The following is a 25,754-nucleotide window of genomic DNA, read 5'->3' on the forward strand; positions in this document are numbered from 1 at the left end:
CGGTGTGGATGTTTTTATGTTTTATAAAATGGCTTGTGAGCATGTTGCCTGTTTAAAAAACTGTTGCTTTGACTTATGTCAAATCTTTTTAGCCACTGAGTCGCAAATAACATGATTTAGTCTCTTGTTTCCTAATACACCTATGTGCTGTGAAAATTCAAATATCTTGTCTGTTTCCGGGTGTCTCTTATGGTCATATATTACTTTATTTTAAAGGCCCAAACATAACTTCCCTCCTTTATGCTAGAAACAGCCAACTTGTCTTTTGCCAGGCTGTGGTCTGAAAAAAATCTTTTCTCATTAAAGATTTACATCTCAAGTCTAATGTGGCACAATTCCTGTCACATTGCTAGAAGTCTCCCTGAAAAGCATTGAAGAAAGTGTTCTTGGATCCCAGATGTAGAATCAGAAAGCACTGATCATGTTTTAATGAAATTAGACTACTCATTTTAAAATTAGATTTCATTGTTTGTTGAATGTAATGTGTCATACCAGTTGAAGAGCTGTTCTACCTTGCCCTAATTTTCCAGTTTTTTAAAAAGATTCTTGTTTGTTCTTACAGTCAGGAACCAAAAGATTTTGTTAGTTTTAATTCTGTTTCTGCTACTGATAGAAGGAGACCGGAGTTTAATGTCATTGCCAATATGACAAAAGAGCTTCATTTATGGCAGCTGGACCATGTTTTCTACCCATCCCTCTTCCGTGTTCTAGAGTTGGTAAGGGAACTGCTTGCTGTGGTGTAAATGAGCAAGATAAGATACCCTGACCTGTATGAATGCACTTCAGCATGCTTCTTGTGGAGAAAAAGGAGGAAGAAGAAGGTGATGATTTAATAAGAGGAGCAGTAACACCTCACTTTTGTGATGGAGTACCGTCTCCAGTTCTGAAGGGTGAAGATGCATGAAGGCCTTCACCAATATTTTCCGATGTTCCCCTCCTGCTGGTGGAAGCAGGTGTGTGACACTGTCAAGTGCAACATTCCTTTACAGCCTGGACCTGGACCCTGGCATAAGTTACTCATAAATAAATATACACAAGGAATTCCGCTGTATGTTTTAGTGGTTATAAGCTACTTTTACCACATAGATGGGTTGAAGGGAGACTATGCAGGAAACTCCCTGTGGAATGAAATTTATAACTACAAAAATGATTTTTGATTTTGTTTTTCGGCTTTTAAACCTGTTCCGATTTGTAACAAGCTGGCCCTTTAGAGTATGCTAGGCTATAGCTGCTATCAACACAACTTTATAAATCCTTTGGAAAGGTAATAGGAAGAAGGTGCCAGCAAGACTTAGACCTGAATGGGCATTTAAAGGTCTGAAGGAAGATAGAAAAATGATAAAAGGCATGAAATAATTCTTTGTTTTTAAGCTTCATTGTAAATCCTTTCATGGTGCTGCTGCTTTGATTTGATTCAGTGTGAGATAGAGATCTAAGATTCAAGCGTAAAATTTTTTATACAAGAAATGAAACTATAAAAATCTTCCAGCCACTTCACACTGTACTGTTAGCAGTCAAGGCAGTGAGACTGTGGGCTAATGGAATGTGCAACAAACTCCTGTATCTCCATAAACTTTTTCATAGAGCAGTAGGCTCTATGAAACTAGGGAATTACTTTAATTTTAAATATTGAGGTGGTACTGAATGAAGAGATCAGTTAAAAAGCCATGTAACAATCACTGTCACTTACATTTTAAATAGCTACTCTTGCTGCTTTGTGCCTCATTTGGACTACAGCAAATTAATGCCAGATCATTTCTTTCTTGCCAGCCCTTGTCCTTATGAAGACGTGAACGTGGTCCAAATGATTAGCATTTCTAGCGTCACAAATTGCATTCCTTATACAGTGTGGTCAACTCAGCTGCTTTAGCAATAAAAATAGTTATTGTGGTACACTTTCAGTGTTGTATTCTGTAGCTTATTCATCTGGCTCAATCCTTAGAGAGGTCTTTATACCAAAGAAGATATGTTCCAGGAAACAAAAATAATTGTTCTTTTGGGATGTTCAGAAAAAAACTTTACTCGGTGACTTGCCAAATTCTTACACAGCTGCTAAGATGATATAATGTTTTTCTTGTTTGCCTAAGATTGTAAATATGAACTTCCTTCCTGCTGCATTTATAATTATTCTAGCTCTATGCAGAATTTGTGATAAATCTCTTCCAAATTTCTGTTGAGAGTATCTATGAAATGCTTAGAGACTTCAACATGCAGTTTATATTTCCTTATAAAATGGGTGACCTAATTTTTTATGAGCTAGATATAACCTCCTCCCATAGTCCTGCCAAAAGAATGTATGTCTAGAATAAGAGTTTGTCCTGGTTTTACATAGCAGAAAACTCTTCAGCTGTGAGAATTCATGACCGGAATACCCTTAATCCTGAAAGGTCTTCACTAAGGTTGGGTTGCAGATTTGGTCAGGTCAAAAACAGGCTCAGAGTGGACGGTAGGTTCTGTTTTGTTTGTGTGTGTCCGGTATTCCTGCGTTTGTTGTGAGCCACGTTTCCTGCTGCTTTCCGAATTACCCTGAAGGAAATGACAGCACTGGCGATCAGCCTTGTGGACACAGGCTTAAGTATTTTAGAACGGAACTGAGCCTGGCCGTACCAATGATGTAAACTGAGGTTGTATTTGCCTTAGGAAGGGGCATGGCCCTTGGAGCGTGATGCAAACTCAGTATGCAATATGGTATTAAGCTCATTTTTAGCCCTGGTTTTCTAACTAAATTTTAATGCTTGAAATTGTATCTAATTGTTTTCATATGACGACATGAGTTTTTGTGTTCTGTAGAAAAAACTGAAATAGTATGTGTTGGCAATAATACAACACATCTACAAATTTTTTGAGTTTTTTAAAAACTGTCTTGTAGCATCAGTGTTTGTAAAAGGTATTATGTTTTGTTAATTTTTGTTGTTTAAGCCATATCTTGGTAATATAATTACATTTCTGTCAGGGAAAGATGAATAAAATGTTTGGCTAGTTAAAAAGTCATTGATTTAGACTTCCTGCAAACTTCCCATTTTCCCACTGAGTTGAGGAAAGATTCAGCCTCAGTGACATCTTATACTAAGATGTAATGGCAAAAAAAGCAGGAACATTTCTTTCTTGACAAACTCTTGCTTACTTGAAATTTTCTGAAATTTGTGTTGGACTCTGACTCGTATAACAGAATAACAATAAATACAGTATATATATTTTGCGATGCCTTTTAGAGCCAGATGATTTCAACAGCAACGAGCTGTTTGTGCAGAGTATCATGAGGAACTTTAGACATATCCAAGAGTACTGGTAGTTGGCTTGTAGCTTTGTTTGATTACTGAGCTCTGTATGCCTCTTGAAACCAGAAATTTCCAAGATACCTTATGCATTAGGAAAACTTTTAAAGTATCCTAGAGAGATATGTCTCTGCTGGAAAAGGACAGTGGAAAGTAGTCACTCTCCCTTTTCCAGAAAGCAGAATATAAGGCTGTTTCTTCATCTTTCTGTAAGAGAAAAGTAATTACCACCACGGAAAACAAAACTTTGGTGTAGTTGCAATTAGAGATCTATTAAAAAACTTAGAATTAAGGTATTAGGGAGAGTACAGCACAGTATATACAGCAGAATAGCAGGGTTCTTGTGAGTACTTTTAACATCAAGTAAAGGTGTAGCAGAAGATACTTTGCAAAATTCCTTTGGAATGACACTTTTAGTCTTGCCTCTGGCAATGTGGTGAAAAGATGAAAAAATTTTTACTTTGTGTGAGTTACTCCAGGCTTAGTTTGGCACTTGTACTTTCTGGTCATTTCACAGAATTTTGTGAGCCTTACTATTCCTTGCCTGGAGTTATGAGTGATCCTAGTATTCTTATGAAAGAATTTGAATTTAGCTCTTTTTGAAAATATTACAGTATAGCATTAACCTTTCATGCTCTCCCCCCTGCTTCTCCACTCCAAACCAGATGGAGTTTTACTGGCATATGGGGGGTTCAGAAGCACATGGTGTAGTCTGGAGGGCTGTGAAGAAGTGTAGGAGGAAGGGTGCTCTGTTGCTTCTGCCTGAAGCTGGCCACCCCATTTCTCATTGCTTACTGCACTCAGAGGCGCTCAGCTGGGTGCTGGTGGTGCCAGCTGATTGTGGATACTCATCTGAATGAAGCCACATACAAACATTAACACAAATGTGAACTCGAGCATGATGATGTAATCATTTTTGTATGAAGGCTGTAGAATATTTCTCATGCTGCCAGGAGAAGCAGCCTCTATCAGCTAGTTAATGTGTATGGTTCAGACAAGGAATTGAAGTGGCTGTAACTTCACGCACTTAGTAGTAAACTGCACAGTTATAGCTGCATCCAAAGGAGATATTCATAGAATCACAGTTTATCTCAAGTTGGAAGGGACCCAGTAAGGATCATCGAGTCCAACTGTCCATTCCTCATAGGACTACCTAAACCAAAACCATATGACATGACTTAAAAGCATCATCCAGATGCTCCTTGAACTCTGGCAGGCTTGGTGCTGTGACCATGCCCCTGGGGAGCCTGTTCCAGTGCCCAGCCACTCTCAGTGAAGAACCTTTTCTTGATGTTCAGTCTGAACTTCCCCTGGTGCAACTCCTTATTTGTTCCTGTTAACTTGGGAAAACACTGCTACAAAGACAGGCCTGGTAAACTAAACTGTAAGCCCCTTCCAACTGTACTATTTAGAGGAATTCGTGTTGCAACAGCTATTCAATTGTACCTTTATGTCATCAGTTCTGTGATGCTTTTTAACAGAGCTGTGCCTTTGCTCATGCACAAACATTCAAATGTTATAAATACCTAGAGACTACTCTAGTGATTAGCTTACATTGACAGGACTTTTATTATATAAATAATATGTATATTTAAATTACATGTATCTATACAGACATATTTTCAAGCAGACATGTTGCTTTTGTGTTGGTTTTGAGACAGTTGCACAGATACAAGCAAGGTTCTGTGCTTGTGGAATAAATTTTCAGTTTGCAGAAATGTCTGACCTGTGCTTGTCAGCATTAAATGAAAAAGTGCAAAAGAAAAGATGCTGCTTTTGTGTTTAGCCACTAATTTGAAAGCTAATGGCATGGGCATGCTGTGTTTTCATATCTTGTGCCTCAGTGCTACAGAGTTTAAACTGGAAGTGTTCTGAATTCAGAAATATAAACGTATTTATGGATGGTAATGCTTTGTGGTGTTTTTTCTTGTTCTTACTTCTGTTTAAATGTAGTCTTCTCTAGGGATTAACCTGATACCTGAAAAGTACTGAAACACTAAGTGCTTGTAATAAAAAGTACAAGCTTTAAACATGTCTTTAGAGATAATTCATTAAGACTTGTCATTTTACTAATTTGGTAAAACTGATCCAAATTTAACATAAATGCAAATTCAGCAAAATTATACTGGTTTTTCAGTGTCATACATATGTGATTACATGTGTTCTACAGCAGATAGCATTTGAAAATTTCTGTGTCTTAATAGCAAAGGTAGGCTTTTCTGTTTATTATGAGCTTAAGACCATAAAACAAATGCTTGAATCTTACCGTACACTCTGAGCTAGAAGTGGAGTTGCAGGTTACAGGTGAACTTGCTTCTTCCAAAAAGGGGAAGTCCCACTTGTTTGTTTCCTTGTCCCTTCTCCCAGCTGTTCTGGTATGAGCCCAAAAGAAAGTGTTGGCTCTAATATTAGTCCAGTCACAGGGCAATCTGTTGCTGCCTGCAACCTCGGCAGAAAGACTGTTTAGGTGTTTGGAGTGTTGAGTGAGTTTTCTGATAGTTTAGGAGGTTAAGCAGGCTCAGTGATGTTCTGGAGCAACATGCTAATGGATGGAAAGAGATTTTTTCCTTTTCACAACAGCAAGGAGGTGTTAGCCTGGCTCAAGCTTTGATGTCTAAGTTGTTGTTTTAAACTGGAGGAGTGGGAACTTAAAAAAAAAAAAAGGAAAATATCAGGAAAGTTGTAGAGACATTTTTCCAAAAACTCCTTTGAAAACTAATGTAGAAAGTTTACCCTGGAAGAGGAAGATAACTTCACAATTTTACTGCTTCTGAGCCAGTTGTGTCAGTGTTTTTTAAATGCAAAGAAAACCTCCATCCAAAATGTGTTGTGGGTTTGTTTTTTTTTTTTCAATATTCTGCAGCACTTAAATGCTGATAAAAATAAGAAATTGACTGAATTTCACCAATGCATTGCTAAAATTGTGTACAGATTTACTTGGCTGATAATAGTTGGGGGTGTATTTGATGAATGCATTGATCCTGCAGAGCAATGCAGGTAGGAGCTAGGCTGCCCCTTTGCCGTTGGAATGTTTCTGAGAATAGGGCAAATACAAAGATTTGCTACTAGAAGTGCTGTAACATTTTGGTGCTCAGCTTCTTCATCTGAACAGATGGTATATTTATCCAAGGGGAGGACAGGAAGGAAAAAGGAGGAAGAACGTGCTGCAGCCCCTCCTTTCCTATGTGCCTGAAACTCTTGGGTATCCACAGCCCAATGTGTGTTTCCAGGTGAATTTGTTTCTTGAGGGGCAAGCACAAATGATCTGCTACCTTTGGCATGTCACAGAGCCTGCTCCCAGCTTTGCTTTTCACGGGAAACTTGAATGTGGAGTGGAAACGAAAGTTACTCCCCTTGAGAAATAGGTAAGTTGTCTTCACTGTGGCTTCTCAATGAGTAGCATGTTCCAAATCCAGTGTGGTGGAGGAGAGCCTTCTCTGGCTGCCAGGATGGCAGTCAAAGAGTAGCAGCTACCAAAAGAAATAATCCTGCCTTTTGTTGCTGAGCATTCTGTGGGAGGCTGCTCTGTGCTGAAGGTGCTGAGCTGTCCTGCAGAGTGCCATCCTTAACTGCTTGGAAACTGCTGGACCCTTGAGGTTCACGGTTCAGCAGTGAGAGGAGAGTATCTGTCCCCATACTGATGACTGACATGAGTGTCTCATTCCTGTCCCTCTGAATTTGTGTCTCTCAGCATGGAAATGAGAATAGTATATTTTTCAGTGTGACCCTTCGTTTGAAGGTGTTGAAAAAAGCTCATTCATTTTTGTTGTATTAAGAAAAAGAAAGTTACATATAAAACAAGTTCATGTGTTTATTTTAAGATGGCTCTGTATCAATCTAATCTAAGAAATGCTACTTTTAAAAACATTTTTGTAAACTTTAAGATTATTTTAGTCAGCCTATGCTGTTCTTTTTTATTTTCATCTAAATCTGCCCTATCTTTATCACAGCATCAGTCTTGGCTAGGAGATATGAATAATCAAATACTAAGTGACAGAATTTCCAAGTATGTTTGTAAGCAAAACAAAGTAAAACATAATGCACAGCGTATATGTATCTGTGTGTATCATAGCTGCTCTGAGCCACCTGCTTAGGATTATCCTTCACTGAATTTAAAATCTAATTAGTTTAAATGTTTAAGGAAAGATAATTTTTTGGGAAGAAAATTTGAAATCTATGATTTTAAGTGGCAGTATGGAGTCTACTGATTTACTTGATTATTTCCTCCTTCTCCCCCCCGCTCCCCATTCCAGTAGCAAAACACTCTGTCTTTAGTTTTCTTATGCAAGAAAAGCTTCATTCACAAAGCTACCGAGTGTGGTGGCAGCAGAGTTTACAGTAGTTGTTTATGTGACTCATTTGCTGAGCTGCTTAGACAAGGTCTCTGCAGCTTAAGATCTGAACAGCATTTCTTAGGAATGCTGGCCTAATCCCATGAGTTTAAATACTTCTGTTTAAAGTCCTCCTTTAACAAAACCCAGCTGTCAGCCCCATCTTCCATGATTCTGTATAGAAATTTCGTGTTTGCTTCCTCAGTGGTATAACTTACACTGAATTTTTTTTCCTTTTTGCTATGGAAGGTAATTTCCTTACTTTTTCAGGAATATGTACTTTAAAACATTGATTCTGTGTTAAATATTTACATTTGGTCTTAATCTTGAGGCAATTACATTCTAGATAAAGTCTTTTGCAATACATCATTTGGTGTTAACTGGCTTTTAGACTTCTCCAACCTTTGACATAGCAAAACTTTTTTATGTTGAGGCTCCTTTCTTGCTTTAAATACGTTTTTTCCAGGGAGTGGTACCCACTTGTAGTGTTTCTCCCTGCTTCCCTCCCTCACTTTTTGGTGCCAAGATTTATTTAGAAACTGAAGTAATGCAGCCTTTCAGTATGTACATATATCTTTAGAGAATATCTTAAGTAGACAAAATTAATTTTAAAACAATTTTAATTAGTTTCAGAAGGCTTATAAGCTAGAGATTAAGGTCAGTGCTTGGTAGGCAATGTTTAGATTCCTGTTGGCAGTGTGTGACATATTTAATAGCTCTGTACCTCCAATTGCTGGTACTGGTTTGAGCTATTGTGTGGACTTTTTGCTTTAAGATCATTAAACCACCCTTGAGAGAAAGGATGTTGAATTAACAGTAGAAGAAAAATGCCATGAGAAGAAAGTATTAAAAAGAAAAAAAATGTCAGGAGAACTATTGTCAGATTTCTCTGGGATTTTTGTTTGGTTTAATTTTTTGGAGGTGGGCTGTTGTTTATTTTGTGTTCTTTTCCTGGGATTGGTTTTGGGGGGAGGGGTCAGAAGCTCTGGAAAGAATTCTTCAGTGGCGTTCTGCTAAGGTGACAAATAAGAATTAAATTGTATTTTCAGTTTTTATCAGTGATGAGCTTGTCTTTCTAAATCTGCTCAAGACTCTCTTTCAGGAATTTGTGCAGGCTTTACTAGAGAAAAGTAGGGTGGCATGCAGCTTTGGCATCTTGCTCAACAAGATGTCACTCAAAAACTGCTTTGTAGATTCACTTCACTTCTGGAATGGCTTCTCTTTTACTTTTTGAGGAGGAAAACAAGAAGAATTGAACAAATGTAGGGCTTCCTTCAGGTGTCGTTTGGGGTTTTTTGTCTCACCTGTTGAAATTCTCAAAATACAACCTGGATTCTTAAAATATCACCAAGGAAAATGGTGAATTGAAGTTCATGCAGCAGGATGTTGGCTTTCCATTTCTTTACTATTGCATATGAGTCTCAGGGGTATCTGAAATTTTGCTTAATCACCTGCAAGACCCCATGAAAGATGCAGATAAAATACTCTCTCGAAGCAGTGATTCTCCTGCAGTTTTGACATTCACAAACATATTTTTCCACCTATATTCAGATTATGAAGAACTTGTCTGTAGTTTCTCCTTTTCATGCCACATAGTTGCTGCCAAGTCTCTTTGTGTGGCAGGGACCTTTTCAGCTTATATGCCTCACATCACTACCTAGTGAGCAGCGCTGATTTACTGCTATGTGATCCCCTCCTTTCCTTTCACAGAAAGCTGCCCTGTTCCTGCTGACTTTCAGCCTTTCCTTCCAGTTTTGACTGCTGGGACTCATCTCTGTCCAGAGCCTCACATCACTCTTTCTTCTAGATATACAAGGCTCTCTCAAGCCCTTCTCAGCCCTGCTCCCTCAATGCAGTCCTTCCAAGCCTCCCAAAAGACTCAGCTCTTGCATGGAGAAAAACCTCTCCTTATGCAGTAATTCCATTTCTCATGGTAACTTCATGGTGCAGCATGTACTTCCTCTTTTTTTCCCCCCTCATTTACCTCTCACACTTTAATAAACACATGTCCTGTGCAGAGATTAGTGATGCAGAAGAGTGATGAGGATAGAGGGGGGTTTTATGTCTCTCCTTACAATTTGCTATGAAGTTGGAGGATGAAAGTTGACTGCCAATTGCAGTACTTAAAGCTGGTGTTATTAGTGGCTTAAAATACAAAACTAGTTGAGCTGGGGTAGCCTGTTTAGATGTGTTTATTTTTGGTTTATGGCAGTGTTCTTCTGCTTGGTTTGTTAGAGGTGGGTTTAAAATGAATCAGATGTCTTCTAAATTGAATATACTTTCTCCTTCTTAAAGAAATGTTTCAGCCAAAAGATTATTCCCCTATTCATCCTCTAAATATTTTTCTATGTGGTGTTTCTTAATGTCATGCTGTTTTGTCATGGCTAGCTGTAAACAACAAAATGTGGTGATGCATAAATGCTAAGAATGAAATAACTGTGTTCTTTAGAGGTATCAGACATTCATTTGTGGGTCTTCTGAAAAATATGCAATTGCGGTTTTGATTTTTTTCCCCTTTTTTTCTAGAGATAGTAGTTCTGGCTATAGTGAAATGCACCTCTTCACAATGTAGTCTTAATTCTTACCAGGAAACCTAAGTTGCCTTCCAGCCTGCTCCAGCTGAGGTTAGTGTAAAAAATACATACCCTGACATAAAAGCAACCTGTGAAGAATGTTGTTTATTTATAATAGCTAAAGCATTACTCATCTGTTTTTTGAGCCATAGGTCATAGACTGTCACTAGGTCTTGTGGAAAAGGATTTGGCAACTACTTCTGAGTCTAGATAGTACCCACAACATAGAGATTTCCAGTGTTTGCTGTGGTATCTTGAGTGAGCATTGGCATAATGCTTATTTTTAATCTTTGAGAGGGTCCCTTGAACAAAAATTCCTTTTTAACTGTACTAGAGCATAGAGTAGCTCAGTCTTATGAGGAAGTACTCTCACCTGCATTGTAATTTGACCTATGACCTAAGTGATTTTCTTACATTTCCCTTCTCCTGGTTGGTTTAATCATTCATTTATACCATCTCAACAGTAAACCCTGTTGAGATGTTCAGTTTCATGGGTAGTGGACAGTTGCTTGCTTTATTTTGCTTTCTTATAGTTGAAAGACAACTTAGTGTATATGTAAAAATTAGTTTCTTTCAATATTTATTCCTGGTGGAAAAAGACCCTTTACAGGCACAACAAACCAGTCTGTAAAAGGATGTGGATTTTTGAGTGATTGGTTGGTTAATGCTTCTTCTCAAGTGAGATGGTCCTGAAGTGCTGCTGTTAGCGTGGTGATTGTTGTTACTGGGCCACAGCTACAGGAATATTTGGGCATTCCCTGAGATCCGTGCATAAAGCCAAATATTACAACAAAATTCATGCCTATTCTTAGTCTGCTTGTTCATATTTATTATTCTTTTTCCGGCATCATTCCAAAGGTAAAACTGAATGCAAAGAGATGCTGCAGCTGTATTTGCATTACAATAACCACATGATGAAGATTCTGGAAAATTTGTACTAATGTAGTTTCTAAGTATTTATCTGCCTACCGAAGACAGGCTAGACACTGAAAATTCTCCAGTCTCAGCTGGTAAATCTAAGATGTTGGCTTCTGCAACTAATGAGTGTTATTTTACAGAGTTATTTTCCTCTCTACTTGAAAAATGCTTTAGCTAACGCAAGTTATGTTTTTATAATCTAAATATTTTTTAATAGTTGTGTTCAGGTTGTCTTCTTAAAGACTATTCAGTGAGACATGATGTAATCTAGGGTGCTCTTTTTATAGGAATTAATTTAATGTCCACTTGGGTACTCTGGCTGGAATCTTGGTTCAGGAAATAAGATGCAATGATTGATAAAGCCCCTTCTTTTCAAGGCAGCATCTGTTTGGCTAGATGTGAGTCAGGCACTGAAATGTATTGGAGGGAATAAAGGTTTTACTGTGTACCTTCCCAACAGCGCAAATTTCAAATGCTGTTAGATTCTTGTAGTGACATTTCTGTAATTTTGGTGCTTCCCTTATCATACAGGAAAGACTACCTTATAAATATATTCAGTATACGAGGAGGCACACTTTGGGGACTAAATTAAAATTTCAGGTTGCAATTGTGGAAAGGTAGAATCAATATAAAGTAATAATAATAATAATGCAAAGACAGCTTAAAACCAGAAACCAACCCTATGGTTATTCTACTAGATGCACTTTCCATTTTACCTCTCAAAGCTTTCAGGCAAAGAAGGGGTGGATGGGTGGGCATTCTGTGGGTGGTTTTGCTGTGGCACATCAGAACGATTTCCCACTGCTAGAAATCAAGATGATGAAGTAAACATTCTGGTATCTTCAGTGTGTTTATTTCAGGAAATTGTGTGTGCTAGTGTCAGCTAAACTTAGAGCAGAAGTGTAGAAATTCTGCGTAAATACAAAGGGAGCTGCAAAGGATGTGCATATGGAAAATTATGTTTTTCTATTTCTTCATTCTGCTAGCCAAAAAGAGCTCGATTCTTTCATACTGTCTCTGAAGAATACTCAGTTGTCATAGCTGTGTCTACTTTGTTCTAAAGATTAGGTATTAAATCTGTGGAAGACCAGGGAGCAACTGTGATATGTTTGACTTTCCTGGTTAGAATTTCTGGGGGCAGTTGTTGAACAGTCTGTTAGAATGTGAGAGGTATAAGAGTACAGCACCAGGAGAACAGCACCAAGTTTCAGAAAACCTGTGTTTGCTGTATACAGCATTGATGTGTTTTGGGGGATTCCAGAAGCAGTGAGACAACTTGCTTTGATGTTGTGATCTGGTATCTGATGAAGATTTTTTCTTCTTCCAGTTGCGTTTTCAAACAGTTGTTTCATTAGCAGTTGTTAAAATGTAAGTTATGTGTTCACTTGTGTGCTATAAATATTTATATAGCAAACTTATAAATAATGTAAAGAAAAATATTTTATGAGCTTAGTAGAAAAGGTTGTTGTTTGACTGGGCTTGAAATACAAACAGCTAGAGGCAAAGGCAAGTTCTTGCACAGGCATGTGCCTGATTTTAAGAGGAACATTAGAAATCACGCTGTGAATGTTTGAATAACTCTTACTTTCAGCAGCCTCAGTTGATCTTTTATTAAAACTGTAGCTGGTGCAGTTCAAAACATGCATTTTCAGCCAGCAGATTTCTATTCTGTGGTTTCAAAGGTACATTCTTGCATGCTGCTCAGATCAGTGGGCAAAGGAGGCAGTATTGTGAGCTGTCCTGTTTTGGATCTCCCAGTTAAACCTGAAAATAAGACCATAAACTGAGCATGATGACTGGTTTTCAGACTTGCTGGAGTTCTGCAATTTAGACCAACTGCCTAAGAAAAAGCAAAATACTTGAAAAGAAATATGCTCAAACTGTACATAACTTTTAAACTCCTTCAGTGTATTTTGGAATTGTCTTTGTTCTCCCAGTTGCTCTGAATAAATCTTGTACATTGCATATTCTGCTCCTGACTTTATTTGAAGAATAGTAGTTTTTGCTCAAGTACAAAGACCTATGTTAATTTTGAAGAACAGCTTAAAGAACCTGTGTGTTAACATTGTTTCTTTTTTTTGCTAATGCTATTTCCAAATTGCTACTAATTAGTTTGTTTTTAAAAAAATAAGTATGGAATTAAATAAAAACAATTTTCCAGAGCAATGCTAAGTCCCTTCCTTCCTTAATAATTGGAATGTAGTTGACTTGAACAGGATAGATAAATTGAATTGTGGCAGATAATGTGTTGATGTGAAAAAACCACCTTGATCAGCTGGGAGTAAGGGGAAAAAGGCAGGAAATAGATAGTAGACTTAAATCCAGTTATCACAGTAATAATGAATCCTTTATACACTTAATTATATCTGCAGTATCTTGACATATGACTGTTTTTTGTGAAACATATATTGATGTCCAGGATTTCAAGACGTCACCCACAGTATTTCAGAGTATTGGTTGTGAAAGATCTCTTTGCTTTTAATGAAGTGTCTGAAGATTTATCTTTTATCAGACATTCAGCATGTTTTCACCTTGTTTGTTAGTGCCAAGTCTGGAAAACTATTGCCTGAAGCATTGTTTAAAAAAAAGGAAAACGATACTCAAAGTTGGCTAAAAATAGCATATTGAAACAGACTTTCGCTTGACATAAGATTTTTTTCATTTGGAATGTTCTGAATTTGAATTTTTTGGCTGACAGATTTGTATCTTAGTTTTTGAATTTGAGAGGCATTGGAATATCTGTGCTGTAGAAGCCCGGGAGGTATTCAGCTATTACTATGCTATTTGAAGCTTAAAGAAAACAAATGTTCTTTTGTTCTGGTTTTCATCTAGATTACTTTTAACATAAACTGGGTTATAGAACATTGGATAATGCACAAAGGGCTTTCTATAACTTTCTAATCCCCTTCCAGATATCTTTTTCAGGAGTAATTATTTTCAGAATATTTCATGCTTATTAAGAAGAAACCCAGAAATACTGAAGTAAGTGATCTGCACTGTCACTGGCTTGTTGTGCTGCAGTGCTAGATTTGAAGGAGAGTGTTTGTGTCAGTTATAGCATAAGAATCTCTGAAAAGTGTGCCAGATCCGATTGGTGCATGTCACATGGACAGAGTATTAATGTGATACAAATGACCTATCATTTATTTCCATGACTTTATGGAAATGTCTAGAAGAGGAATGTGAGCTTTGCCTGTCAGTTTCCTGAAAGCATTTTAGGTTTTTTTCTATTCAAGTAGCCTTGTTTCTTTAGCAGTCAGGTGAATGAATATTAGAGATGAAAACCTGCTAGAATCTTCTATTTATGTGTGCACTCTGTGCTTATGTGCTTATATGGTGTATTTATTAGTGTAGTGTTCTGTTATATACAACTTTTAAACAGAAATGGATGTTGGCATAATAGCACAGGAATGATCACAGATGAAGGAGCCTGGATGGCTAGATGATGTCTAGAGGGAGTATGCTTCCCAAACCAGGGTATGCTATATAGTTCTTGAGGCTAGATTTTAAAATGCAGAAAACAGTTATTTCTTGAGATGGTGTTTCAAACATGTGTCTCTTGTCTACTGCATCCCTAAAACAGCTTTGTAACAAATTCAGTAGTTGTTTTTAGAAGGCAAAGTGTTTTTTTTAGGACCAAGAAGAACCTTGTGCAAGCTTGTATTTAAATAATAAGAAAGGTTGGAGGTAGAAACATCAGCTGGCTGAGAAATGGTGTTTTAATTTTGAGGTTTTATGCTGTCAGTTGATTTTGAATATAATTAAGCCTCTCTAGTTCAAAATTCTTACTATACTGCTTCTGAAATTATAGTGAATAGACACGTTCTTGTTGCTAACCCTTTATGCACATAAGTGTTTCCAGTTGAACTCAGAATTCTATTTTTCTTTCTCTTAGTCTTTACATCATCAGTAAATTGTGATATAGAGAAAACCTGCAACTTAATTATTTTACAACTGCTTTTTTTTTTCAGTGCAGTGTTTTCTTTGTAAGGAGAGACTCTTTATTATATTAACCATATAAAAAAATTTTATTTGTCTCAATCCCATATAATATAAAAATTCATTTGTCTCAATCAAGTTGTTTGATTTAAGGTAGGAACTACTCTCTCAACATGCAAGTGTGAAGGATAGGGTCTCAGTGCAAGACACTTCCCTCATGCCAGGATCTCAGTAAAATATACTTAAGGTACACTGTCGATAACTCTGTCCCAAAGCTGTTGATATAAAGAGAACTGTTTCTTAGTTTCAGAATTCTGTGATGATGTATTTTCTTGAAAATGTTGAAATGGTATATCTGAAGCATTTTTCTTGGGCTTTCCATCTTTCCTCATGTGTTTTAATATGTCATGCTTGTCCTGGCATACTAAGAATATAAAAATCTTCTTGAAAGAGTAAATATTTCTGTTTTATTCCCCTAAAGTATTGGTGAGTTTTGTTTCTTTACACTGTAATTTAAAATAGTAGGTTTTCGTTAAATGTTACAGCTGGTAACTTCTAATGAAAGTCTTAATAATTTTTTGTAAGCTAATACTAGAATACTGTGCTTCATGCATTTAAAAGTAAAATCTAATGAACTGTTTTGGAAACTAGATTGTTGCCTTAGAGTGATTATGAGTCTGCCTGTTTAAATAGCATTTCAGACAGACAGAGTAGACTGTCACAGTCCATAGTGGATAATGAAATGATATATAGACCACTCTTTAGTGCAGGAAGCCTCACTTCCATATGAAAGACTACACTGTGTTGATACTGTATTTTATCCAGTTATCCCAGAATGATGCTGCTCATTTACTTTATGTTCTACTTTGATATACACTTTAAGAGAAGAGAAGGTGAGGTGTTGAAAAATAACTTGAATCCTGAAGTTAGTTTGGCATGTGGTCTGGTTTGAGCTAGGCAGAAATAAAAACTATTTAAAGTCTGCTCCCCTGCAAATGTTTTAAGAATGTAAGTGGCTTACTTTATGGCATCACATCAGAACCATTATACTTTCCCCATTTTTTACTTCTAACTCAATTCTAAATGACTCCTTTAAGAAAAAAAAACTCCAACCAAATAAACAAAACATACACAACCTCTCACCCCTTATGCTGGTTTTACTTCTTGTTATAAATAAAGATGTGTCCTTAGAAAGGTGTGATAACTCCCACTTAGATCATAATGTGCTAAAGTGCTGTACATTTGCTGTGATCAACAACAGTGAGAAAGAAATGGCTATAAAAAGGAAAATGTGAAGTTTTTAATTGGAATGTGCACTCTTTTTTGAAGTGGTTAATGTTTTGAGTTCTTAAGCCAAGAAGTTCATATACTGCTTTCTGAGCATTTTGTCTCTGCCCTCATTTATTGAATTAATTCTTTAATTAGTGTCCTTTGGGATGTCTTCCAGTTGTGGAACTTGTGCTAAGATTTCCTTTTACAGAACTTGTGACTTAATATTAGCTGTTGCTGAATGAGACACTAACTTCTCTGTGCCTTTTGCAAGTAAATGTTGACGGGCTCATAGGAAATGCAGCTGACGTTAGGAAGCTTGGGTGGGGACTACAAGGAGCTGGCAAGTACTGCAGGGTTCAGTGCCAGACATGCTGACACAACAGTACTTCACTTGTAAAAGTTTTCTTTAGGCTGCTAATTCTGTCTTCAGAGTAACTGGAGCCAAAGCAGTGTCTCTGATGCCAAGTTAAAATAGCTAAAGTAACACTTCATAGGAAATTGAGAATGCTTTCCATGGCTTAGATCCTCAGAAATATTAGTAAAAAGAGCAAGATTCTCTCTTAATGAAAGGGTGCGTTATGAACAGTGCCATGTAATGAATGCACTGCAAAACAAATCCATCTAACTAGAGGGAGTGTTAGAAACAGCTCAAAGAGGGAAAGGCTAGCATTGTAAAGTCCCTGTAAATACTGTGCTCTGAGTGATTTATATTGCAGTTTCAATTTATTTGATTTGCTAGTTCATAGTCATATTTCATAAGGCACCCTTTTAATAGTTTCCTTTAACTTTCAAATAAAAATTTTTTTCTTCAAATGTATCTAGACATTGAGAAATGCTGTGTGAGCACTTCTATAGCAGTTTGACCATGTCACCTTAAGTATAATGTGTTTTGTCTTGACTTTATGTTATTTCTGGTCCATGTTAGAGCCTAAGAGCTAGTAAGGCAAAGCTTTGAAGGGGATAGAAGTGGAATACAGCTTAGGTTTGCTTTGCAGAAGTTCAGGCAGAACTATGAGTTGCTGCTGCCATGCTGTCTCCAGTTTTTTATGTGGGAGGACTTGCAGGAGGCATCATGGAGAGGAATCTTGCTGGGGAAGGCATGCCTGGCTTACAGAATATAACAACTGCTGCAGTCTTGGTGGAAGGATGCAGCAATATTACATAAGCATATTGGTTTTGATTTAATTTCATCATCACCCTTAGATTTTAGGAAGTGCTTCCTTTAATTCCTTAAGAGTGCAGAAGTCAAAGCAAGTGATGGAAGAAAGGAGATTCAGATGATGAATTTAATCTGTTCAGTGTTTTTGCAGTGCAGTGTGCCATGACAAGTTAGCTTTAATGTTATTGCCTCTTTTAAGGTAGGCACATGCATTCTGCTCTCCCACAAAAGAACTTTGGGTAGTAGACTGAAGCAGCTTTGCTAGAGCAACTGGATGGCCGTATCTTGCATCCATGGGAGATGTTGGCCTCTGCTGACTTCAGAATTACAGATCACCTCTGAAATCTCCTCTGATCTATTTAATCAAGTTAAAATGAAATAAAAGCAATATATAATAATAAGAAGAAAAGACTATTTTTAAATCCTGGAAGGGTTTTATTGTTTTTTTTTTTCTGCATGAAAACTGTCATATAAAAGAAAAAGTGAATTGAGCAGTTTTTTCTCTGAGATCACCTTAATAATTTTTCATAACATCCCTTATCAGTTTGGCTGTGCAATGTTGGACATTGATGTCTTTCAGACCAAGATTTGGCTTTTCTTGAAGAGAAGCACTCAGTTCATTTATAAATCTACAAAATGTAAACTGGTGCTTTCTGAAAGCTATGTAGCAAGTAACTATGTAGCCCATGACTTGACTAAATCAAGCTGTTCAACTGAGCATTGATTTTTTGTGTAGCTCTTGCTGGGGATCTGTTCTCATGTGTTTCTGGGCATTCTGTAGCACATCTCTGACATTTCCCTTCTGTACTGCCTGATTTCTTCCAAATTATTACCTAGATTTTTGTCCCCCCAAGTATTTAAATTCTCTTTCTGAACTAGATCCTGTGTTTGCCAGTATGAGTGTACATATAAAGGTATGTGTGTCTTAGCTCCATAAAAGAGTCCAGAGGACATGTCTGGAAAAGAGATTTAAACAAAAGGTTATTTTTCACTGAGATAATAACAGCTAAAATTTGGAGAACATTGTCTTTATCTTGGTCACAAATTTGTTGAATGAGGAGGATCTGAGAGATGCTGTGGTGACTCTTTGCTTCCAGAGAGAAGTTCCTTTGTTGAATAAAAATTGTGCAGTATCACTGAAATTATCTGGTCAGTGTCCAAGATTTGAACTGTCTCAGGGGATGTATTGCTGACATTCTCTATGGCCTGCTTAAACATTTCTGTTTACAGATCTGTAGTGATCTATTTGCAGTGCAGTGAGGTTGCACTTCCTGTGGCTGAATGGTGTTGCTTAACTGTGGTCAGCTGAATTCCTTGGACAGGAGTTGAATTTTTCTAATGCAATGTCAATGGATTTTGCCAACAATAGCTGGCAATGAAGGCACATGCAAGGCTAGCATGAATTTATGATGGTATGTTACATATTGTGAACTCTCTTCTTTATAATTTTCTGCATCATCTGACAAAAGTGAGCTGCAAAAATGGCTTTGCAATTATCTATTACAACTTCCATATAGGTCTTTACTAGTAAGCAGGAGTTTTTATTAAGTTTATGGATGGACATTTGCTTTGATTTATGAACAGTTTCAGAAACGTAGTAACTGACACCTGTTTTCTTAGACACTAACAAGAAAGTTTGGGTATCAGACTTCTTCTTTTTTTTTTTCCAGATGGAGCAATTGTCAGATGAAGAGCTTGACCATGGTGCAGAAGAAGATAGTGATAAGGAGGATCAGGACCTCGACAAGATGTTTGGGGCCTGGCTGGGTGAACTGGACAAACTCACACAGGTGAGCGAGGTTTCACTCATCTTACGGAATAATTTTTTGTTGGTATTATGTTTATTTTCAACTGAATACCAGCTGCTTGACTCTGCCACTTGCAGCAAGGCAGACAGTAGCCTGTGACCAGTTCAGTAATTGTAAAGATTTATAAATTGCTTGTTTACCCCATCCTGAGGTTGTTACATTCATTTTGCACAACCTGCTGGTTTGACCTATCACAGAGGGTATAACAGTTCCTTCCGAGAATAATAGGATTGCTATTTTGTCCTTATGTATGTAGAGCAACACGGACTTCAGCTGACAAGAGATAGGCTGTCTCCAAGATGTGGATTGACATTGTGAAGCTGTGACAGCATTTATTTGTTGCACCTAAACAGCAATAAGAAAAAATTGTGAATGCTGCCAGTAATGATGTAATGAGATACCCTGATACACCCTCAAGGACTCACCATTGTTCCAGAACACTCTTCCTGCATCAGTGAACCAGCTGATAGGACATCTTTCAGTCCTTCCTTCTTTCTAGTGCTTTTGCTTTGCTTCACAAGCAGATACTGCATTTTGCATGGTGTGCTGCACTCCTGGGGTATAATCAGCCATTTCTCTGTGACTGCCTGCAGGGAGTGTTTGAGCTGTGTGAACTGGCCCTCCTGAATAACATATTTAATCTTCTCCCTGTTTGTCATGTAGAATTAAGCAGAGGTATGATAAGTGAAGGTTCATTAAGCTAGAGAAGAGGCAGTTTTTCTCATCTTCATCTTATCTGAAGACTGAAGGAAAATTGAGCTAATCATGTAACAGGATTTCAAATTCAGGCTCATCTCTGTTACTGACTCTGCCATTCAAGTTCTAAATGTATATAGCACTATTGGGGAAAACTTTTTTTTTTCATGCTCACACATGCAGGGCAATAAAGAATCCTGCCTTCTGAGATGTGTGGAAGAGTGTGACATTAATCTGAATATACTAATTCTTGCTGGTTTTTCACTTACTTTGAAGGGTTCTTAATGGTGTGAACCATTTTTGGAGGCATGGGCTTTGTAATTTGCCTTGAGTGAGGATATTCACAGAGGAGCACAATTTGTCTTGGACCCATTAAGCATTGCTTAATTTCAGATGTTCTGCCAACCTGTTGAGCTTCAGTGACAGCAAGATTCCCCACGTAACACATTCCACTCCAGGGGCAGAAGCTTCTGGCCCTGTCATGTACTTGGGTCAGCAGCTGGATCACAGTTGCCCTACTTATAAAAATCCTTGTATTTATTATAGCCATCATATTAGCCATCATAACATAACAATTCAATGGGTCTTAGATCCTTTGTTCTCTGACCCATTTTTTAAAGGTGTGAACAGCCTAGAAATATAAGTGTACTTGGGGCTTATACTTTACTTGGGGCTTAGCTACACTATTGACATGCAGGCTTCAGGGTGATGTCTTGGTTTGTTGTTGGTCCATGCAAATTTCTTAAAATCTGCTAAGAGCTTCTTGATGGTAGGACCCACATTATTTGTTTCTTACTTTCATATTGCTGTTCAAGACAGTCTGCAACATAGCCTGACAGTTGCCCTTCTATCTTTCACAACTACTGAGAAATGACATTTCCCCCAAAACTTTGAATAACCCCATATTGTTCTGCATAAACAAGTTGATGGAGTTGATTGTGTCTCAGGTCATTTATTTGGACAGTCATCAGATCTTAATGGGGTTGTTCCAATGAAGTCCCAATAAAGGAAGATAATTAGCATTAGTGAGATCCAAAGTTCATTGTCCTGTAGTTTCAGTATTTGTTGCTATCTATCAGCTGGACTTCAAGAGCACTAGGAGGAAAGTTTTTTGTCCCTGATGTCCTTGATCCTTAACTTCTTTTTAGATTTCCTAAATGTTTATTTTTAGGAGATTTAAAGTAAGACTCAGATGTAACTGCTTTTTAAAAGATCTGAAATCATTTGAATGCCCATGGGAATCATTTGAATTCACTTTCCCTCTTTAACTCTTGGTTTAACAAAAGTCACAAAATCTGCAGCGTGTGTGAGCAATATCTGGCATTGATGAGGGGTGTCTTAACATTTATTCTGCCTAAGTTATTCTGCTACATGATGCAGGTTAAATGAAAAAAAATTTACCTTGCTTCTCATTATTATTTAGAATTAAGCTTTTGGTGCTGTTGTAGCAGTTCTCCAAACTGCTGGTTTAGTGGTTATGGAGAATGTGCTCAGATAATGGTGAGGGCATATCACGTGTGTCCAATGATTTGCAATAACTTTAATAAAGCCAGCAAAACGTGGTTGGGGTCCTTTTAACCAGAATATATTTGCTTCACAGGAGTCAGTGGATTCGGTCTGAAGGAACAGGGCCTAACTTGCCTCTTCTGTGTCCAGTTTCCCTGTTGTCTCTAGGGTTATAGATTTTTTGTTTGTTTTTTTTTTTTTTTCAAGTTCAGGTTGAGCTGAGGAAAGAAGGGAGCTCAGGAAGAGTAAACATTAGGGGAAAAAGTAGTGCATTTGATCTTTTTAACAAAGACTTGAGTAAAGATGTAGAAAATGAACATAAAAAGTTTAGATGAGAAACTTTATTCTGTTGAAACTAGAAAACACTTTTCCTTCAGGCAAGCCTATCTTCGGAACTCTTTTATCAGTACAAGTCTTGCCTAATTTCAGATGTTCTGCAGGCCTGTTGAGCTTCAGTGACAGCAAGAGCTGGATTCCCTATGTAACACATTCCACTCCAGGGCCAGCAGCTCCTGACCCTGTACTTCTTGGGTCAGCAGCTGGATCACAGTGCCCTACTGCTTGCTACTTACAAAAGCCTGGTATTTATTATAATACTATACCCATATTAGCCATTGTAACATAACTCATTGTATTGGTTAGAAATAGTTTCTTTTTTTAACCTTTGCTAGTTTTCCTAAAAAAATGTGCCCTACATAAACTGGCTAAGGTTGGTTTTCATAACTTAATGTCATTCACAGGAAAGACTATTGAAAAAAATTATGAATTTAGTAAATTTAAGTCCCTATTAATAAAATAGGATTCTTAATTGAATGTTTTTAAGCACTTACACCATGATTATTATGATCATAGGCTAATGGTGGATATCTCAGACCATATTTTAGACTCTTATCCCAGTTTGAATGTTGTGCAGTTTCATGCAGAGAGAGAGTTACAGGTAAGTCAGCTGTCTGTTTCAAAAGGAGCTAGTGTCTAACATCATTCAAAAAAGCATTTGGAAAATGCTTCTATCCTTTTGATTCTGAAACGAAGCAGAATTTGTTTAACAACTTTTCTTCATGGCATATCTGAAGTTAAATCCCTGTAGTATGACGATGTTTGTTTTCAGTCTAAAGCCTGAAAAACCGGTGCTTTTATATATAGCAGTAACTTTTGAAAAATTTCTCTTAGAGAAAATTAATTCTCATTCATCTTAAGGAATTGGACAAGCAAATCTTTGTCAAATTTTATTTTGCCCTTTTTTTGATCTTTTTCAGAGTTTGGATGCAGACAAACCTGTGGCACCAGTGAAGAGGTCACCTCTCCGCCAGGAAACCAATCTTGCCAACTTCTCATATCGCTTCTCCATGTACAATTTGAATGGTTTGTTGAATTATTTACCACGTATAGTTTAAGAAAAGTACTAGTTTAACAAAAAAAGCTACTCCAACTATATATTAAAATATTCTGAAATATAAGAACATTTGAATACACTTATAGCTGAGATGAGAACATATTTGCTCAAGGCAGTGCTTTCTGGTGCCTTTTTTTTCAAGTATTTGAGTCTCCTAAAGCATTATCTTTTACAACACTTAGTATTTGAGAACTGTAGTGTAGTACCTGTATAAAAAAAGCTTGTTCTGGGATCTGGTCTCATGAAGGAGTGACTTAATGTGTATCTGTTAACCAGGAAGAAAGAGCATCTTGCTTTACGGAACAGAATGCAGGAATATAGCTACAGAATACTTTCAGGATAAGCAGAAGGAAACCTTAATTTAAAGGTTTGAGTATGTATATAGTATTTTTGTTTTGGTTTTGTTTTTTTTTACGCTGTTGCATTACTTTAGCAGAAAATGCTTAGCAAAACATCTGTGCTTTTTTGAAAAGTGAGGCATGATATTACGCAAATGCATTTTTATATTCCTTTCACAGGAAAGCAGTTTAAACTTTTTATATGTAATCTGAACATTCATAGACTTCTTTTGCTGACAAATGAGTTTAACCTAAACAGTGTGAAAGTTGCACTGGTCAAGGATAGTAGTGCAAATGGATTTCAGTTCAGCAGTGCACAGATATTTTGCACTACAGATGGGAAAAGAAAATGCTGCTTCCTTTGCGCTCTTAACTATTAGATTTGATAATAAAGTGAGCCATTGCAAATGAAATACCTCTGCACATAGTGACTATTCTTGTTTGTTGCAGAAGCCCTAAATCAGGGGGAGACTGTGGATCTGGATGCCCTCATGGCTGATCTCTGTTCCATAGAGCAGGAGCTCAGCAGCATCGGCTCTCATTCAGCAAACAACGCTGCCGTGAAACGCCTTGCCACAGAACCCAAAACTCAGAAACCACCTGCTAGTCGACCTTCCACAAAGCACAGCAGCGTGAAAGGATTGTCCTCCTCTGCTAAGCTGACTAAACCTTCGCATGCCAACGTATCTCTGGATGACATCACTGCACAGTTAGAGAAGGCCTCCTTGAGCATGGACGAAGCAGCCCAGCAGTCTGTTGCGGAAGACACCAAGCCAGTGGTTACTGCCCAGCACAGGAGGACAGCATCTGCTGGCACAGTGAGCGATGCTGAGGTGCGCTCCATCAGTAACTCCTCCCGTTCCAGCGTGACCTCGGCAGCTTCCAGCATGGACTCCCTGGATATTGATAAGGTGACAAGACCTCAGGAGCTGGACTTGACATCACAAGGGCAACCGATCACCGAGGTAGGATGTCACTAATTCAAGATTTTTGTTTGGTTTGGGTCTTTCTCTTCAAACTTACACCTCATTCCCCATGCTGACACTCATAGCTAAACATCTGCAATGCAGTGGGGTTGATTGAACTGCCCATGTTGTAGCTACTTCTTTCTTTGGTTTTAGTTCTGTCTGCAAGGAAACTTCTTATAAAGAATGTGTTTAGGTTTTGGTTTTTTTAGGAGCTTTCCCCATCTCTTCCTCCTCCAAAGCCAATCATGCATTTTATTGTTTTTATAGTTAATATTTTTATTCCAGGTAAATGTCACATATTGTCTTTAATTTAAATCTGAGGAGTGCACAGCTGTGGAAAAAAAGAAAGCACAATTGACAAAATTCTATTCCTCTTACAGTACAGTTAATACCTGAAATACATGGAGCAATCTACTGATGTCTATCTGGAGCTATACTATACCAGTAATTTGCTCCTACTTAATATTCCTGTTTAATGTATTACAGGAGGAGCTCTTTGAAGCAATACACACTACAGAAAAATTACTGGGCTGCAATGCAACATTACCAGATACTAATTTGCAATTTTGATGCTTTGACATTGATTAATTGGAGAGGAAACTTCAGTAAGAACAGCTAGTTTGGTGAACATTGCAAGTGCTGCTGACTTGAGAGAAAATGTGGAAGATGTTCCAGTGAATTTTGAGAACTTAAACTTAAAAGTTCTCTAGAAATACTTTCTGAAACAGAAATCTGACCTGTTAAAATGTCAGTTGTACTAATATGCATGTTCTCTTTCATGAGAGAAAACTGGAACAAAGTGAGTTTATTCTAATGAATAATTAAAACAAATCTGAATGGGCTGTACTGAAAGCATGGTTCTACACACCTGCCACAGAAGTTCATCTGATGTAAAGTGAACAATGCAGGCTTGCCAGCCTTATGATTAACTCATTGAGGTCACACTCTGATTTAAATCTTCATATGAAATGGTGAGAAATGAATGACAGTTTAGGTGAACTTTCTTTTAGTATAAAAAGTTTGTGTTCAGTATGCTTTTATTGGAGATTTCCTGTTGAGTGAAGTAAATCAGATAGAAATGTGCCCTTTGCTCTTTGGAAAGTTAAAATGCAAACCTTTGCATTATTGCTGTAGGCCTAAGTGTTCAAGCCCAGCCTCTGACAGTCATTGATTATATTGTTGTTTGTTTGAGAATCATTTTCTTTTTATGGCCTGATAAGGCTTATTTTTGATTTGTTGTTTTTGGGTGGGTTTCTTTTGTTTTGGGTTGTTTTTTGTTTTTTTTTTTTCATCTCCAGCTGTTATTCATGATTATATGTCTGTCTTTATGATGTAGAAAGTTAGTCTTGCATTTTTGTCTCTTCTCAGGCTGAAAAGATTACTTTTATGAATTAGTTGCTCTAGCTTGCATAGCATAAGAAAAGCATGAATGTTGCATTTTTTTTTATTTTTAATGCAAGTTGTTTTCTGCAATTGATCTTGCAGGTCTCCCTCTAGATTCTGTTTTACTTTGGGAGTTATATGCTTGAGGCATTAGTAAAATTGCCCTTCTTGTCTCCCAGTTTTTTTCAATCCTTT

The 25,754-nt window shown here is 37.4% G+C and overlaps 1 protein-coding gene across 14 annotated transcripts in view; it reads left to right on the forward strand.

Moving 5' to 3' along the window:
* Positions 1 to 25,754, forward strand: part of RAPH1 (Ras association (RalGDS/AF-6) and pleckstrin homology domains 1) — a 193,858-nt gene that overhangs the window by 120,598 nt on the left and 47,506 nt on the right. For 10 of the 14 annotated variants that reach the window (XM_064434205.1, XM_064434204.1, XM_064434206.1 and 7 more), the window contains 3 exons: positions 19,138 to 19,257; positions 22,734 to 22,839; positions 23,659 to 24,173. In XM_064434205.1, coding sequence (XP_064290275.1) covers positions 19,138 to 19,257; positions 22,734 to 22,839; positions 23,659 to 24,173 — 741 coding nt within the window. Of the gene's footprint in view, positions 1 to 19,137; positions 19,258 to 22,733; positions 22,840 to 23,146; positions 23,244 to 23,658; positions 24,174 to 25,754 lie in introns of those variants that run through there. The other 4 variants (XM_064434208.1, XM_064434207.1, XM_064434210.1 and 1 more) reach the window with 4 other exon arrangements.

This window comes from Passer domesticus, chromosome 10 (genome assembly GCF_036417665.1).
Source record: "Passer domesticus isolate bPasDom1 chromosome 10, bPasDom1.hap1, whole genome shotgun sequence".
Taxonomy (NCBI): domain Eukaryota; kingdom Metazoa; phylum Chordata; class Aves; order Passeriformes; family Passeridae; genus Passer; species Passer domesticus.